Source organism: Phoxinus phoxinus, assembly GCF_949152265.1.
Source record: "Phoxinus phoxinus genome assembly, chromosome: 6".
In the NCBI taxonomy this organism is placed as follows: domain Eukaryota; kingdom Metazoa; phylum Chordata; class Actinopteri; order Cypriniformes; family Leuciscidae; genus Phoxinus; species Phoxinus phoxinus.
In genome coordinates this window covers 38496898-38515556 of record NC_136881.1, presented here as the reverse complement: position 1 = coordinate 38515556, position 18659 = coordinate 38496898, and the positions used below count along the sequence as shown (strand labels likewise).

General features: G+C 38.4%; 2 protein-coding genes across 2 annotated transcripts in view; both read left to right on the top strand.

The window, feature by feature from the left end:
- Positions 1–21: 21 nt before the first annotated feature.
- capn9 (calpain 9) lies at positions 22–12573 on the top strand. The gene is made up of 20 exons (XM_079617399.1): positions 22–347; positions 4126–4195; positions 4285–4403; positions 5270–5403; positions 5483–5651; positions 5741–5824; positions 6130–6215; positions 7174–7251; positions 7402–7562; positions 7713–7870; positions 8285–8493; positions 8881–8917; positions 9104–9184; positions 10076–10133; positions 10232–10296; positions 10504–10572; positions 10675–10753; positions 11613–11729; positions 11943–12001; positions 12293–12573. Exons 1-20 carry the CDS (start codon positions 138–140, stop codon positions 12317–12319), a joined length of 2070 nt encoding a protein of 689 aa, XP_079473525.1. The 5' UTR covers positions 22–137; the 3' UTR covers positions 12320–12573.
- A 1882-nt stretch (positions 12574–14455) lies between these two features.
- ltv1 (LTV1 ribosome biogenesis factor) overlaps positions 14456–18659 on the top strand; it is an 11742-nt gene continuing 7538 nt past the window's right edge. The window contains exons 1-6 of the mRNA XM_079616045.1: positions 14456–14854; positions 15205–15336; positions 15439–15633; positions 16772–16859; positions 17229–17355; positions 18109–18328. Coding sequence (XP_079472171.1) covers positions 14852–14854; positions 15205–15336; positions 15439–15633; positions 16772–16859; positions 17229–17355; positions 18109–18328 — 765 coding nt within the window. The 5' untranslated portion in view covers positions 14456–14851. The remainder of the gene's footprint in view (positions 14855–15204; positions 15337–15438; positions 15634–16771; positions 16860–17228; positions 17356–18108; positions 18329–18659) is intronic.

The following is an 18659-nucleotide window of genomic DNA, read 5'->3' as shown; positions in this document are numbered from 1 at the left end:
GGATGGGTGTGACGCCAACCTGACAAGCCTGTCCACCGGCCGGTGTGGCTGAATATCTCTCACACACACACACACACACACACTTCCAGCTCCAGTAGAGCTAGTGTCCTGTCTGTGGTTTAGGAGCTGATTTGAAGATGCCGTACGTTGTGAATCAGTCGAGTGGCCAGTCTGGGCAGGCGACGCTAGTGGAGAGCACGCAGGCGGACGGGAAGACGTTTGAACAGCTCCGGCTGGAGTGTTTGCAGAAGGGGAAGTTGTTTGAGGATCCCGATTTCCCTGCCGTGGAAGAATCGCTCTTCTTCAGCCAGAGGGTCCCGGTTAACTTTGAATGGAAGAGGCCGGTGGTAAGTGAGCACTTCATGACACTCCTCCCTGCAGAGATTTGAGTTGATGCATCTCGCGTATGATGAAATGGGGTAGTCTGGGATATTTGATGCGCTTTTGACTTCAATATCGAACAAGAATTGTTCACACACACAAAATGAGACTCCAATCACATTACAAACCAGATGGAGCAACATGTCCCAATGAAGAAATGACCCTAAATGGGTTTTTACTTTCATATTATCCTCCATGTCATCCAGAAAATTATATTATATTATGTGTCCTCTGTAGTGGACACCAGGACTCAGTTGTTTAAAAATAAAGTGACAAGAAATTACGTGTATAGGCAAAAACAATGTTTTTTTTGTTTATTCTCCAATCAATTTTTAAGTTTTTTAAACCAAACGTTGTGTATGATTCTTCTCAGCTATGTTATGAAAGATATAATGCACTTAATTGTTTACTTCATGCAATATGTGGGTAAAATTGCCATAAATGCCATTCCAAATTTGCATGTTAATGTGTTCTTGTGGCAACATGTACTGAAAGGATGTGTAATAATGGGAGTAATAATTGGCAACATTTTCATAATAATATCTAATATTTCATAGGAATTTATTTCCCCATTCACTTGTTGTCTCACCAAATGCCCGATAAACATGATTTAAGTCCTGGTGTCTATACCGTAACAAAGTCATATTTTGCTTGGAAACCCCATAACATTTCCCTGAGATGTTGATTTATGACAAATACTTAGAAAATTTGTCAGATTTAAATGATAATTACAAAATATTATCCTATTTCCATAAGAGTGCTAAATTTGATTACTAAATTAATGTCGGCCATTTTTAAAGACCAAGATGGAGTTGTCCTGGTGATCCCTCCAAACATTTGGCATCTCTAAAACGGATGTGTATGGTGTCAGAGAAATTCACTAAAATTTAATGTCCACTACAGTGGACAAAAGTCTGTTCAGAATGTGAGTATGAACATTTTAAAACCTGTCATGCAAGTTTGCAAAATAATTCCAGGCCTCGAATCAACCAGAGCTGCGTTTCCCAAAACATAACAAAAGTTTGTTGTAGAACAATTGCCAAAAATCACTCTAAAAACAAAGGTTCTTTATTGGCATCGATGGTTCCATACAGAATCTTTGACATCTATGGAACCTTTCCATTGCACAAAAGATTCTTTAGAATTTTCAAATGTTCTTTAAACTAAGAAAATATGGTTCTTTTAATAACTGTTCACTAAAATGTTCTTAGATTAACCCAAAATGGTTATTTTGTGAAAACCGCCTTTTGGAAGCTTTATTTTTAAGAGTGCGACTTGGCTCATGATGCTTTTGGGAAACACAGCCCAGGCTGTCAATATTATGAACACACCAGTGCTATATATTTCCTGACATTTCACTTTCCTTTGAGCGTAACACAACAAAAAGTAATATTTGTGCATTAAATGCATTCATGAAGTACCACTGGAGACGGATGCCATGAAACGGGTCAGGAATGCAGGTGGAATGTAAGCATGCATGGAACGCACATTGTTTATTTGGTGTTGATTGTTGGAATATAAAGTGGATCCTGGTTTTATTAAGTTGGGTTTATTGAGTTTAATCAGTGGTTATGACAAATGATGGGTGAAATGCAGAGCACAGATTCTGAGTTTGGGACATCATTCTTGTCTACATGTCACTTCACATTTGATATAAGATGATTCACACCGCTCACACTTGAGAGACTTGAATGAATGAAACTACAACTGCATTTCATTCCAGGGTGTTCCTGTAGAGCGACCTTAGACATGCACCGAGTGAAGAGTGTGGGCTTGAGTTATGTGATTGTGAACACACCTCACACAGGCATCATGGGCGTTCACACATCTCACTCAGTCTTCAATCGAACGATTCATTAGTAACTGCTGGTCATGTGATGTGTTGTAACTTCTGGAAATGTCTGTTAAAAATTAGCTTAAAGTTTAACAACGGCCAGAATGAATGGGAGCAATGTTCACTGTTGTATAAACAACCTGCACTAACCTTTTTCTTTTTTTAAAAATACTTCACAAAATGTTTGGATGGATGGATGGGTAGATAGATAGACGGATGATGGATGGATGGGTAGTTAGATAGATAGACAGACGGATGGATGGATGGGTAGATAGATAAACGGATGGATAGATAGATAGACAGACGGATGGATGGGTAGATAGACGGATATATGGGTAGATAGATAGACAGACAGATGGACGGATGGCTAGATAGACGAATGGATGGATGGGTAGATAGATAGATAGACAGACGGATGGATGGGTAGATAGACAGACAGATGGATGGGTAGATAGACAGACGGATGGGTAGATAGATAGATAGACGGATGGGTAGATAGATAGATAGATAGATAGATAGATAGATAGATAGATGGATGGGTAGATAGAAAGACAGACGGATGGGTAGATAGATAGACAGATGGATGGGTAGATAGATAGACAGACAGACGAATGGGTAGATAGATAGACAGATGGATGGGTAGATAGATAGACAGATGGATGGGTAGATAGATAGACAGACGGATGGGTAAATAGATAGATGGATGGGTAGGTAGAAAGACAGACGGATGGGTAGATAGATAGACAGACGGATGGGTAGATAGATAGACAGATGGGTAGATAGACAGACGGATTGGTAGATAGATAGACAGATGGATGGGTAGATAGATAGACAGACGGATGGGTAGATAGATAGACAGATGGATGGATAGATAGATAGACAGATGGGTAGATAGACAGACGGATTGGTAGATAGATAGACAGATGGATGGATGGGTAGATAGATAGACAGATGGATGGGTAGATAGATAGACAGATGGATGGGTAGATAGATGGATGGGTAGATAGAAAGACAGACGGATGGGTAGATAGATAGACAGACGGATGGGTAGATAGATAGACAGATGGATGGGTAGATAGATAGATAGACGGATGGGTAGATAGATAGACAGACGGATGGGTAGATAGATAGACAGATGGATGGGTAGATAGATAGATAGACGGATGGGTAGATAGATAGACAGACGGATGGGTAGATAGATAGACAGACGGATGGGTAGATAGATAGATAGACGGATGGGTAGATAGATAGACGGATGGGTAGATAGATAGACAGACGGATGGGTAGATAGATAGACAGATGGATGGGTAGATAGATAGATAGACGGATGGGTAGATAGATAGACAGACGGATGGGTAGATAGATAGACAGATGGATGGGTAGATAGATAGACAGACGGATGGGTAGATAGATAGACAGATGGATGGGTAGATAGATAGACAGAGAGACGGATGGGTAGATAGATAGACAGATGGATGGGTAGATAGATAGACAGACGGATGGGTAGATAGATAGACAGACGGATGGGTAGATAGATAGACAGACGGATGGATGGGTAGATAGATAGATGGATGGATGGGTAGATAGATAGACAGACGGATGGATGAATGGTAGATAGAAAAATGGATGGATGGATGGACGGACGGGTAGATAGACAGAAAGATGGATGGATGGATGAATGGACGGGTAGATAGACAGACGGATAGCTGGATGAATAGATAGATAGATAGATAGACAGACGGATAGCTGGATGAATGGATAGATAGATAGATAGATAGATAGATAGATAGATAGATAGATAGATAGATAGATAGATAGATAGATAGATAGATAGATAGATAGATAGATAGATGGGTATTATTAGATTTGATCAATTGACTGATATTTTTCTCTGATCTGTTCAAATTCAGGAAATCTGCAAAACCCCACAATTCATCGCAGGAGGAGCCACCAGGACAGACATCTGTCAGGGGCAGCTGGGTATGTTTTCTTGTTGTTTCTTCAAAACGCCTTCAATGACCAAAGAATGTCCATGCATTAAATGTTATCCTCCATATATGACCGTACAGGAGACTGCTGGCTGTTGGCAGCGATCGCCTCCCTGACCCTCCACGAGGACACGCTGAAGAGGGTCGTCCCACATGACCAGGGCTTTGACCGCGGATATGCCGGTATCTTCCATTTCCAGGTGAGTCTCACTCGCTGATAGGGGAGTAACAATATATCGTATAAGCATATTCATCTAAAATAATTCAGTGTTTTCAGCTTCAGAATCATATATCATTTTATTCTGGTGTATCTATTGTCCTGTGCATTGGGTTTCCAGCACCGAGTCCAAGCCTATTCAATTAAACCCACAATGTATCACCAAATTTAGCATTTTAATGACCTTTTATCATTTGTCTTGGAGTATCGCAATAATATCATATCGTGAGTTCAGTATCGTGATGCGTATCGAATCGTGACATGAGGGTATCGTTACACCCCTACTCGCTGACGGTCTACAGGTTCACAATGGCCAGACGTATGATAGTTATCGTATTTGAATGATAATTTTGACCTCTGTACGATGAATAATGTACAATAATTTCAGAATTTTGTGACACTTCAAATGATGGTCGTTATAATCATAGCGCTTCTATACTCATTGACTAGCTGTGGATTCTACGTCTACTGTCATGATCGTGATGTCTTCCATCTCATTTATTTCTTCTCGGCCAATCATCGTGGAGTGACTCTAAAGTTCCTTTTGTATTTAGTTGTATATCATAAACCTGTCATCTCTGTATGTTTTGCAAGAAAAAAAAAAGTTAACGTACCTGCCGCGGCGCTTAGGTCAGTTGTTTCCAAGCTGAGGGTGATAGTTTAGCAATAAAGTAATTTGCAGATCGTGTCAAAAAGATGTTGGTCTAGATAAATCGCTGTATTCTGTACGATGATTTTCTTCCAAATACGATAATTTATCGATAAGCTTCTGGTACGATACTTGTACATTTCCAATCTGGCAACACTGACAATGACCTTGAACCCTAATCAAACTCTCCTTGTTCACAGTTCTGGCAGCATAATAAATGGATGGATGTGGTGGTGGATGACAGACTCCCGTGTGTGAGGAACAACCTGATGTTCCTCCACTCCGCCGACCAAACTGAGTTCTGGAGTGCGCTTCTGGAGAAGGCCTATGCCAAGTATGCACTTTAGTTCACAAAACAAAAGGTCAAATCTTAGTTTTGAAATCCCAAACTCATTCCTGGGTGTCTCTCTCAGACTGAACGGCAGCTATGAATCCCTGAAAGGAGGAAGCACCATGGAGGCGATGGAGGACTTCACCGGTGGCGTGGGCGAGATGTACGAGACGAAGAGCGCCCCGGACAACCTCTTCATCGTCCTCAAGAAAGCAGTGGAGAGAGGGTCCATGCTCGGATGCTCCATCGATGTAAGCCAAGCTTTGCTGGATTCAAAGTGAGATCAATAACTCAATCTTCCGTTCCTGATTTCCAGATGTTTGTGTTTTCATGTCGCTAGATCACAAGTTCTGCTGAATCTGAAGCCCAAACCACTACAGGTCTGGTTAAAGGACACGCTTACTCCATCACTGGAGTGGATGAGGTAAACACAGAAACACTCATTCAAACGAGATGTAAGCGCTGGGCAACGATTAATCGCATCCAAAATAAAAGTTTGTGTTTACATCATATATGTGTGTGTACTGTGTATAATTAGTTTGTATATATAAATACACACATATGCATGTATATATTTAAGAACTTTTTTATATATATATAAAATAATTCTTAAATAGATCCACAAACTTTTATTTTGGAAGCGATTAATCGTTGCCCAGCATTTGTTTTCTTCTTTTTTTGTCCTCCGATTCACTGTTTTCCTCTCTCTCTTTTGTGTCGTTTCTTCAGGTCAACTACAGAGGAGCGAAGGTCCAGCTGATTCGTGTCCGTAACCCCTGGGGTCAGGTGGAGTGGAACGGGCCCTGGAGTGACAAGTAAGCAACCATGATGACATAGTCCTTTTATAAAATAATATTATCATAAATAATCATACATTTTATCAATAATAAAATAATTTACAAAAAACATCTTCGTGAGTAGACAGTCTTGTGTCATATATCGCTGCAAAGGTCAAGAATGCCATGTAAAAAAGGCACAGGATGAGTTATTTGATGCAAAAAAAGATGGAGCAGAATGCAGTCATCTTATTATTCAACAGAGCACTTTTGTATGACTGTACAGAGGAACAAACACTTACGACACGGGTCTCAGAACGCAAAGCTGAACAGGCAGTGATAAAAACAGCACTGAACCGGTCTCGTCACATTTCAATTCTCCGCTTTAATGCGATCTCATTCATAGTACAGCGCAGTGATTGCATTAAATTAATATTATGGAGAAACTGATGAGGTAAAAGCGTACTCTCCAGCCAATCACCACTCTTAAATTTACGCATACCTTACTTTTCGTGACGTTGGTTCAACTTTGCTTTTAAACAGGAAGAACTAAGACAAACCATGTGCAAATTCATAAGTCGACACCATTGCTGAGAGTTTAAAGGGGTGGTTGATTATGATTTCACTTCTCTAACTTTAGTTAGTGTGTAATGTTGCTGTTTGAGCAGAAACAACATCTGCAAAGTTACAACGCTCAAAGTTCAAAGCAAAGGGAGATATTTGCTTTCAAAGAAATTTTGTTAAAGTTAAATATTAGCAGTATAAATAATAATTTAATTTAAATAAATAATATATTGGCTGTTGATATATGGTGCACCTCTAATATTTATCAGTTGTTTAGTATTATTGGCAGCTTAGTTGTTTGCTGATACATATATTTAATATGCATTTAAATTCTTCTTAAATACATTTATAATGAATCATTAATAAATAAATACATTGCATTTGTACTTGGGATGTCACTGTACAGTAAATGCTCCAAATCTTGTATTTTCAGCGCTAGGGAATGGAGCGTCATTGACAGTTCAGAGAAGAATCGATTGCTGCACAATTCCCTGGATGACGGAGAGTTCTGGTACGTACGAGTACGACCCATCGGTCCAGTTCACATCAGGCTGGTTCCTCTTAAACAGCTTCACTAAAAAAGGCTCTGAGAAGCTTCTGCTGACCAAAGCGTCCAATATCAGACCTGCGGTACTAACTTGTATGACTTGTTGTGTTGCAGGATGGAGTTTGGAGACTTCAAATCCAACTACGATAAGATCGAGATCTGTAACCTGACTGCAGACGCTCTCTCGGATGACATTACGAAGAAGTGGGAGGTGAACCTGTTCGAGGGGAACTGGATCAGGGGCTCCACAGCTGGCGGCTGCAGGAACTTCATCGGTCAGTATCATGTTGTCAAATTAGCGTCAATTTAATCATAAAAGTATGCATGTTTAATCAATGCTACCATTTATACACGAGGACGGCTACAGTAATTTCATTATTTATTGTTACATAGACCTACATTTGCATTCCTCTTGATCTTCTCAGACACATTCTGGACAAACCCGCAGTTTAAGCTTCGTCTGAAAGATCCCGATGATGGCGATAAGATGTGTAGCGTCATCGTGGCCCTGTTGCAGAAGAACCGCCGTCGGCTCAGGAAGGAAGGGCTTGACATGGAAACCGTCGGCTTTGCCATTTACGAGGTAAAAGAGATAAAATGCTATAGGTTAGGGCTGCACGATTAATCGCAATTTACATGTAATCACAATTAAATCGAGATGGCTTATCGTGATTTTGAAATCGCAAAGGCTGTAATTATTTTTTATGTGCAGCGTGTCAGTGACGCACGGCTCAGTAAACGCTGCTCACTCTGAAAGCACTGTGAGTTTGAGTCGCTTATAACGTGCATTTGAAAAAGCAACACGCGTCAAACATCTTTCCAAACATGAGAAGCATTTATGAACCTCTCGTCCAACAAAAGACAACATTTAATAACATGCTTTTACTCCAAACTCACTTCATAAAGACAGTTGAGCTCATCCTTCTGTGAGATTATGTGAGTTTGGAGAACTTCTTGTAGTGCTTCTAGCTCATCGGCTCACTTACTGTACCCACAGGCTCCTGATGATCAAGACCACCAGGGGAAGGACTTTTTCCGCTACAATGGCTCTAAAGCGCGGAGTCGTAGTTACGTCAACATGAGGGAGGTGTCCGAGCGCTTCCGACTCCCGCCAGGGAATTACCTGGTCGTTCCCACCACCTTCCAGCCGCACAAGGAGGCCGACTTCCTAATCCGGATCTTCTCTGAGAAGAAAGCTGGAGCTGTGTAAGTCTATCCAACCTACTCTTCAGATCTTATCTCTGAGCTGCTGTGAGTGAGTTGAGGCGGGGCTCATTTGCATATTCATAGAACCGCGTATACCAAATGGGGCAAGGGTGTAGGGTGTCCTTTAATTTTACAGCGTCTGTACAAAGCCTGTGAGCTATTCATTTAAGAATATGGGTTTTTGCTTTAGTGCATTTTGGAAACATGTTTTCCTAAAATAAAATAACATTTCCTGTAAGAAACTGAATCGTATCTTAGGCACACAAAAAAACATTTATCATTATTGTTAGTAAGATTATTATATTTGCTTTGAGGAACTATTTCACTGTCGACCATCTTACTATAATGTAATGTAATGTAATAATGTAATATGTTTTGTGTTTGCAGTGAGATGGGAAACACAATTCAAGCAGATTTGCCAGAAGTGAGTCAAAAAAATAATAATATTTGATTCATGCCTGTCATGGTTTATTTTTGTGTGTTTGTGCACTGGGAAAGACTCAAATATATATAATTATATTATAATAAATACAGTTTAGGTGTAAATAGTTCGACAAGTACTGATGTTGTATGTTAAAAGTGTATGTTTCTGTCTGTTTTTTTTGTGAAGCCACCGAAGCCAAACCCACCAGAGGAAGAGACGGATGAGGAGAAGGGCCTGAGGAGACTTTTTGAACAGATCGCTGGATCGGTAAGACACGGAAAAATTACAAAGCTTGTTTTCTTTCGCTACAGAATAATATTAATAATAAACAAATAAAAAAAGTGAATTGTGATTTTACGTATTACGGAGTTTCTCGAGGGAAAGTTTTTTGGGGAACACAAACGTTTTGCGAGCAAACGCAAAGTTTCTCGGAGAACACAAAACATTTGTGTACACTACAAGTTCACTTGTAAGTTCAAAAGCATTGACTTATTATCTTTCCTCCCATCTGAATTTATTTTCCCACTAGGCCTACCATGTCCCTTTAGGACTATTACCTCACAATTCTGAGAAAAAAGTAATTATATCGAGATATAACCATGAATAGTTTCATGGAAATTTAGATAATCCGAAATACTCTCGCAATTGTGATTGTGAGAATAAAAAGTCGTAAATTAATTACCTTAAGGCTTACATCGAAGCGTCCATCGAAAAATCCAGTCAACTGTCTCCAGCGTTTCCCAAAGAGAAATGCAGGGTGTTCGTGAGATGATGAAACACGAATTATTAATTAATTAATTTTAAATTAAATCAACAAATTAATTTTAAACATAAAAAAATAATCTAAACCTAAAGAATAATAATAATAAAAAGATCAAATATTTTATTTGTTTACCTGTAGCCTATGTCATGTGACCATTAGGCTAACCACGAACATGTTGTTACATTTGATTTTTGTAATATTAATTTAAAATCTTAGAGGGTACTTTAAGTATATATTTTAGGTCAATGGTTTTCGGCTGACAAACAAATTTGTGAATCCCTGGCTTATGCAGAGTTTTGTGGCTATACAGTGTTGGCATTAGATATTACTTATGAGCGCGCGCCCTCGTCTGGTTACAGTGTGTTTTACACTCTTCCCAATGTGTGTGTGTGTAGGATAAAGCCATCAGCGCCAGAGAACTGCAGCACGTGCTGGACAATGTTCTGAGCAGAAGTGAGTCTGTCATCATATTCAAGCTTTTTAATCCAAGAAAAATTTCTGTATTCAGTGATAAACATGAATGCTAACATGTCATATCTGTCTCTCTGCAGGAAAAGAGGTGAAGTTTGATGGCCTGACCCTCAACACTTGCCACAGCATCATAAACCTGATGGATGTATCCTCTCGAGGGCTGTCCATGTGTTATTATTAGTCTAAAAATAAAACTTAACTAACTTAACAAGCTTAATTACAGAAACTAACATGTAAACTTGTGAAATATAATAAACTGTTGTCAAGTTTGGTAGGTGGGGATTATGACTATAATACTTTGAGGTGTATAGGCCTATAATTTTGTGGCTCAGTTTTCCTGAACCAAGTACAGGTGGATGGCACGGGAATGCTGGAATTCGAGGAGTTCAAAGTCTTCTGGGATAAGCTGAAGAAATGGATCGTGAGTCACCGAATCATGCACTCACTCGTCGGTTTGTCACGAGTTAGCATATTTCTCAGAATGAAGTTTCACCAGAGAAAGTTGTGTCTTGTGCTGTTGTAGATGCTGTTCCTGTCGTATGACACGGATCGTTCCGGACGCATGTCTTCCTACGAGCTCCGCAGCGCTCTGAACGCTGCAGGTAAACACACCTGATGAAGATCAACTATAACTGTGCAATCGAAATAGAGTTATTTAGAGTTATATCTATTTAGAAATAATTAGTAAACAGTACTAGAGTAATTACTGGTATGATTTAGATATTTTAGATGCAACAGACCCCCAAAATAGGTTAATTCAAATGAATACATTATGTGTATATATATATATATATATATATATATATATATATATATATATTTTTTTTTTTTAAACAATAATATATATATATATATTTTTAGAAATAAAAAAATATTTGATTAACATAAGAAAATAAGTAAATAAATGAGCAAATTATGCAAATAAATAATACATCCTAACAGTAAAGTGCTATAATGTAATTATGCAAAAAGTCAATATTTAACTATTTTCCAAATAATATTTAGAGACACACACACACACACACACAGAGAGAGACATTATTTAACTGTTTTCCAAATAATATTTTATATTATAATATTTAGACACACACACACACACACACATACATATATACATATACAGACCCTGCTATGAAAATTAATATTATACATATGTCTAAATATTATTTGGAATATTATAAATTTGTACTCCTTATAGCACTGTATTGTTAGATGCATTATTTATTTGCACATTTATTGATTTATTTTCTTATGTTAATCTAATTTGTATTTCTCTATTAATTTGTATTCATAAAAAAAAGTATTATAATTATTTGTTTATGTCTATATAAACGGCAAATACATTTTACCCAGTATTTTTCTCTCTAAACATGACCAAAGACCCCTAGCACTCCCTTCTGGGCCCCAGACCCCGCTTTGAAAAGCCCTGATGTAGACCTTGTTTGTGTTTTCTTCATTCAGGGATGCAGTTGAACAACAAGATTTTGCAGTTGCTGGGTCTGCGGTTCGCAGACGAGAATTATGAGATTGATTTTGATGATTACCTGACGTGCATCGTGCGTCTGGAGAACATGTTCCGTAAGTGACGGCGGTGCATTAACCTGAAGTCTTAGACTCAGTATTACTGGACGTTTCATTGCTGATGTTTCACTGTAATGCTTTGTCTAAGCAAGCATTTGTTCTGTGCCTGTGTGATTTATTAATAATATTTAGTATCCTCGACCTCAATAACATGTGAATTGTGTGGATAAAACCTGAGCACTTAAACACAGATTTTGGCATTTGTTACAGGAGTTTTCCAGGCCTTTGATAGCAAAAAGACAGGAGAGATCAGCCTGAACATGCAACAGGTAACACACCATTTTGTATTTACTAATAAATGTAAAAAATGCAAAACAGCATTTATTTATTCATTTTGCCATAGTTTCTATACATTGACTAGAATATAAGAATGTAAAGCATGTAAACTCACAAAACTACGTCTTATTTTGTAGTTTCCTCATTTAATGGCTTTTAATGCTTTTAACTTTTAACGTGTGATGAATTTTAAGCTGCTCTCAATCTAATAAAAATATGTGTCAGTTGTGCCGTTGACAATTTCTATATTTCTAACATATAATTATCAACAAATTTATTCACAGTTTCTGATGTTGTCCATGAATATCTGAGGATTCAGCAGGAACCATGTGATGGATGGAGTCACTGTTATTCCACACACACACACACACACACACACACACACACACACACACACACACACACACACACACACACACACACACACACACACACACACACACACACACACACACACACACACACACACACACACACACAGTCTTTCTCATTGCTACTGACTCATATATTCATGTGAAAGTTTTACTCTTGATTATTTTGTGAACTAAGTCTATAATGTTGTGTTCTTCTTCTTGGCACGTGTCTACTGTTATTTTTCTGCGATTTGAGGCATATTAACTCTTTATGGGTTTTGCAAGAAGTTGTGATAATTGCAAGATGTTGTATTCTTCACAGAGCTGCTAAACCGCCAAGTTTTCATCTCGAAAGGTGCATGCATAACGAACAAAATCAGGGCTATAAAAGAATAAAAACTTCAATAAAAAATGACTGTGGCTTTTGTTATTGACGAGATGTCAATCAATTCATCGAATCATCACCATGAAAAAATCTAATTCAATTAAATGCATTCATGGTTAACCCTTGTGTTATGTTGCGGGTCAATTTGACCCATTTGGGTTTTTTTTCTTGACATTTTGTGACTTTTTCTTAATTACGGTCAGGAACATGCATACAAAGTTTGAATGTATGATGTGTTTTGACGGACACATAATATCTATTACATATATGATGTTCATGGGTCATTTTTGACCCAAGTATTTAATATTTTAAGGCAACCGTATAGAGCCAAAATGATATAATTTCTTGGTTGTATTTTGTTACTTAGTTTTTCACTACCTTATGCAACTAAAAATTAGCTTTTTCCAGATTATTTCAATACGGAAAAAATATTTTGTCAGCAACAGATGGTAAAAATTAACTATTTTTATATAGATAGATATAAAGATATCTGAAATGCTGTTGTTTTTCTTGAAATGTTGCGACTTTTTCCCATTTAGGGTCATGAACATGCATGCAAAATTTCAACAGGCTGGTGTGAAACGTGCATACGTACATTTTTATAAGTTTTTGAGGTTCATGGGTCAATCTGACTCGTATAGGCAGCTTTTCAAAAGCAACTTTACAAACACAAAATAACAACATTTCTTTGTTGTATATCAGAGCTCCTCAAGTGCCAGTGCCAGTGTCTTGCTGAGTTCAGCAACTTTTTATTTGTCAAATTTAGTCAACGCACAACTGTTTAACCTGTTAAAGGGATAGTTCACTTTAAAATTTAAATTCTGTCATCATTTACTCACCCTCAAGTTGTTTCAAACCTGTATTAATTTATTTCTTCTGCTGAACACAAAGAAAGATATTTTGAAGAATGTCAGTAACCAAACAGTAGTCTGTACCCATTGACTTCCATAGTAGGAAAAAAAAATACTATGGAAGTCAATGGGTACAGACTACTGTTTGGTTACTGACATTCTTCAAAATATCTTTCTTTGTGTTCAGCAGAAGAAATAAATTAATACAGGTTTGAAACAACTTGAGGGTGAGTAAATGATGATAGAATTTTGATTTTAAAGTGAACTATCCCTTTAACTCTCAATCCCACTTTTTGAGCATAGACATGAAACTAACTTTTACAACTTAAATAGTTGACTACTTCGGAGCACAGACTTAAGTTTGGTATCTTTTTAAAGGTGAAACGTCACATATTTTTATAAAAGTAAAAAATGTCATGATAGTATTTGTTGCACGTTTAATGTTCGACGGTTTAATAGTGATGAAACAAACAGGCAGAACGATGATGAACTACACACACACACACACACACACACACACACACACACACACACACACACACACACACACACACACACACACACACACACACACACACACACACACACACACACACACAGTTTAAAACAAGAACAAATATCTGCCAGTGGAGTCAGAAAAATAATCCTGTTTCTTCTTTGAATAAGTAAAGTTATAAAAAGTTAGAAGTTCAATATATATATTTTTATATAAAATATATATTTGACAAAGCAACAATGGGCATATTCATTCATATAATAAGAAAACTATTTGGTAAATTACTAAATAAAAATGTAAAAAGTCGATGTAATTAGACATACAAGTTTGTATTTATTTTCTACGAAATGCAGAGTTTGCACAGGGCAGCGTCGAGCGTCATCATCCTCACGTGACGTCCCCCATCTAGACTAAACCAAAAGTGAATCAGGGGTGTTTCTGAACTACACTGATTGCGTCTGTGTTTCTTGTCATTTATCCGTTCGCTTCAGTATTTGATTACAATCCATATATATCAAAATTAGCTTTAGATATGAATATTACCTTATTGTTCTTTAAGGCAAAATGATCGCATGGACTGTGCTGCTCCCCTTCACTCCGTCGAGATGGTCGCGTCTCAGAAATGGCCGCTGTTGTCCATGTGTTTCGAGCTGACACAAGAATCTCTAAGATTTGATTTCACGTTGTTTACTTTTGATAACATTAATGCTATTAAGATCTAAAATACAAACGCCCAGATAATACATTAACCTGCAAGAATGGTGAGTAATGTTATACTTATTTACATTTTTAGCTGCCATGCTAGTGAATCCATGTGTATAAGTTACTTGTAAATCCCGTTTCATTGTTTATAACGGTGTGATTTAAACACCTAGTACAGTGACTATGCTCTTAAAAAGACTTGTTAATGGGTTCAGGTCAGTTCTGATCACAAATCTATTTGTGTTACGCAAGCTGTGTTATCATATTAATAATAATGAATGTGTTTATTGATCCAAACACCCTAAAGATTCACTAACATTCATCCTAAAGTGATTAAAATGATCCTGCAGTCACCGAATAGGCCAGTTCTGTGTGTTGGCTGTGTTTGAGTTGTGATTTGTGTCTCCAGCCTCACAGAAAGAAGAAAGCCTTCATCAATAAGAAGGATGCCGTGTCCTTCCACCTGGTGCACAGGAGTCAGAAAGACCCGCTGGCAGCAGACGAGAAAGCACCTCAACATGTCCTTCTGCCCACTGCCAAGGTAAAACAAACTGACTAAACTGGTTTTGTGCTGTTAAACAGTCACAACATCCGAATGTCGTCCGCTGGAGCGTGTCACTGAAGTGGCCGTCTGTTCCTGCAGGTGGAGGTGGAGAAGAGGAGGGAGGAACAGCGCAAGTTTGGAGTGTTTTTCGATGACGACTACAATTACCTGCAGCACCTGAGGGAGGCGCCCCAGCCCGTGGAGCTCGTCTCCACCCCTCGGGTCCACAGAGACGCTCGGCCGAAGCCTGAGGAGGATGAAGAGGGCATGGAGGAAGAGGACGTCCACGTCCCTGTAAGGCCGAACGGCAGCGGCTCCTCCCTGCAGCTGTCTGATAATGTTATGACACTGATTATATCATTTCTAGAAAGTGTATCGCACCTTCAATGTTTTGTGTTGACATATTTCCAGTGAAAACAGGAAATTGCGAAGATTTTATAAATGGTTCACATCATGGATATGAATCAGGGTTCATTACTTGTTATTACTAGTCACAAGGAGGTGATATAAGGCTGTGTATACAGCTGGTATTAAGATGCGTTTCGGTCGATCGGATCACAAGTAGACGACACTAAATACAAACAGGGTTTTGAGCTCTTCCACTTTCCATCACTTCCAGAGAAAGTTGAAAACACATTCGCCCGGATTGCTTTCGTAGTGTAAACACTCATGTGGTCGAATGTGTTCAAACAGCCACAAAAGACCGTCTTCTCTCCGTCTACTGGTCTAATGCGTAACATTACGGGAAGAGCTCGAGCCAGACAGGTTTAAACTTTGACTCAAGTTTGGTTTGAAGATGAGAAACGTACCAAGCAAAATGTTTTCTCATCATTCCTGATTTCTCACACACACTCATAGCGTTCGGCTGATCTTGCGTCTGTCAGAGCAGAAACTAAAGCTGTGTTTTTCCGTCGTCTCCAGTCGAGTTCATATGTAAATAGCGTGAGCTTATTTCATCCATTAGATTAAAAGATCTGAAAACACACACATTTACCCGCCCATAGACCCTCTCCTCGAAGAAATCAGGACAGAAGTGTTTGAAAGTGGGCAGAAGAGACGGATTAAAACACCAGGTGTGAACGGGAATGTGTCTCCCTCGTCTATGTGATCCGATCGACCAAAACACATCTTAATACCAGGAGTAAACACGGCCTTTAAGGACAAACATTTATACACGTACCTGTAGACTTTCATTCCTGTCAAATATTAAATATGGCGCTAACCCGTTGATTAGGGTCCATTTTCCTTGAAGAATAAGTTTTTAAATGTTAAATGTGGTCTTATTACCTGTGGTAATTTGTACTGAAAATATTTAGTAGTGTTTGACAACAAACATTGTTGCGGCTCAGTTGTGTCTCTTGCAGATGATAAACATCGTTACGCTCGTGTGTTTGATGACCTGCTGAAGTTATGTTGGTTTTATGTTGTGCAGGCGGTTTCCATCAACCTGCCCTCGTCTGTGTTCGCGTCAGAGTTCGAAGAGGAAGTGGGTTTATTAAACAAAGCGGCTCCTGTTTCAGGTGAGGCGGTGGAAGATCAGTATCAGTCCTGCTCACGGGCTGCAGAAAACACCTGCATTTAAAATCATACCTCGTTCAATTGATCAAAAGCGGCAGTAAAGACATTTATAATGTTACAAAAGATTCTGTTTCAAATAAATGCTGTTCTTTTCAACTTTCTTTACATAAAATCCTGAATAAAAGTATCACATCTTCCATACAAATATGACGCAGCACAACTGTTTTCAACATTGATAATCATAATAATGTTTCTTGAGCATCAAATCATCACATTAGAATGATTTCTGAAGGATCATGTGACTACGAACTGTAGTTTTAGTGCGATTGTTTTTTTTTGCAGTGCATCTAGTTTCGCATCTTGCTTTACAGGGCCACGGTTGGATTTGGATCCTGACATTGTTGCTGCGCTGGATGAGGACTTTGATTTCGACGACCCCGAGAACATGCTGGAAGATGACTTCATCATCAAGGCCAATGACATCACGGGTGACACGCGGTAAAACTGACAAATGACAGAAAATGTGTAACGGGAATAAATGAGCCAGATCGTTGTTAACTAGACTAAATATGTTAAATGTTAAGTCACCCAAAAATAAAAATGTCATCATTTACCTCGTGTCGTTCCAAAACCCGTAAGACTTTCGTTCATCTTCGGAACACAAATGAAGATATTTTTGATGAAATCTGAGAGATTTCTGTCCCTCCATTGACAGGCTACGCAACTACCGCTTTAACGCTTCAAAAAGTTCATAAAGAGATCGTAAAACTAATCCATATGAATTGAGCGGTTTAGTCCAAATTCTCTGAAGAGACATGATCGCTTTATATTTATTTTAGTAATTTATTCACTAATAAACATAAAAATCTTTATGAACTTTCTGAAGCGTTAAAGGAACACGCCACTTTTCACAAATAGGCTCATTTTCCAGCTCCCCTAGAGTTAAACAGTTTTACCGTTTTCTAACCAATTCAGCCGATCTCCGAATCTGGCGGTAGCACTTTTAGCATAGCTTAGCATAGATCATTGAACCTGATTAGACCGTTAGCATCTCTCTCAAATAATGACCACAGAGTTTCGATATATTTCCTATTTAAACCTGGACTCTTCTGTAGTTACGATGTAGTATGTTTGGATTTGTGCTGGTAGTATGTAAATGAATTTGAGTCAGTCAATGAGTTGAATGCTTGAATCTGCATAACCACGCCCACATCAGATGGCATCACCAATTTCCTTTATTTTTGACCTCAGTGGTGATGATGGTGATGATGATGATGAGTGGGAGGACACGGATGAGGAAGATGATGAGGAAGATTATAACTCGGCGGGTCTGTCGGATGAGGAAGGCGCCCGGAGAGAGTTCATGTTTGCCGACTGCGAGACGAAGAGTCGTTTTACAGAGTACTCGCTCACATCCTCCGTCATGAGGAGGAACGAGCAGCTCACGCTGCTGGACGACCGCTTCGAGAAGGTCAGAAGATCTTCCACGCAGATAATGAGGAACACGAGCGCATATTTCTCCGTCAATATACTCATTACAACACAGCAACAACAAAAAAAATCTTTGCTGGGTAGTTAAAAAAAAGTCACCAACCAATGTGATAGTATGTTTTTTATTTTCTATTAAATGTATCATTTTTTTATCTCCTAGTTTGTATATTGCATTAAATCATGTAATTTTTTAAAAAATAAAATCAAAAAGTTCACGTCAACATGTAACAAGCAAAAAATTATTCTTCTTTCTCAGTTGTACAAGCAAAAACTGAAGGACTGAAACCATAAACCTGATTTATCGTAATTTC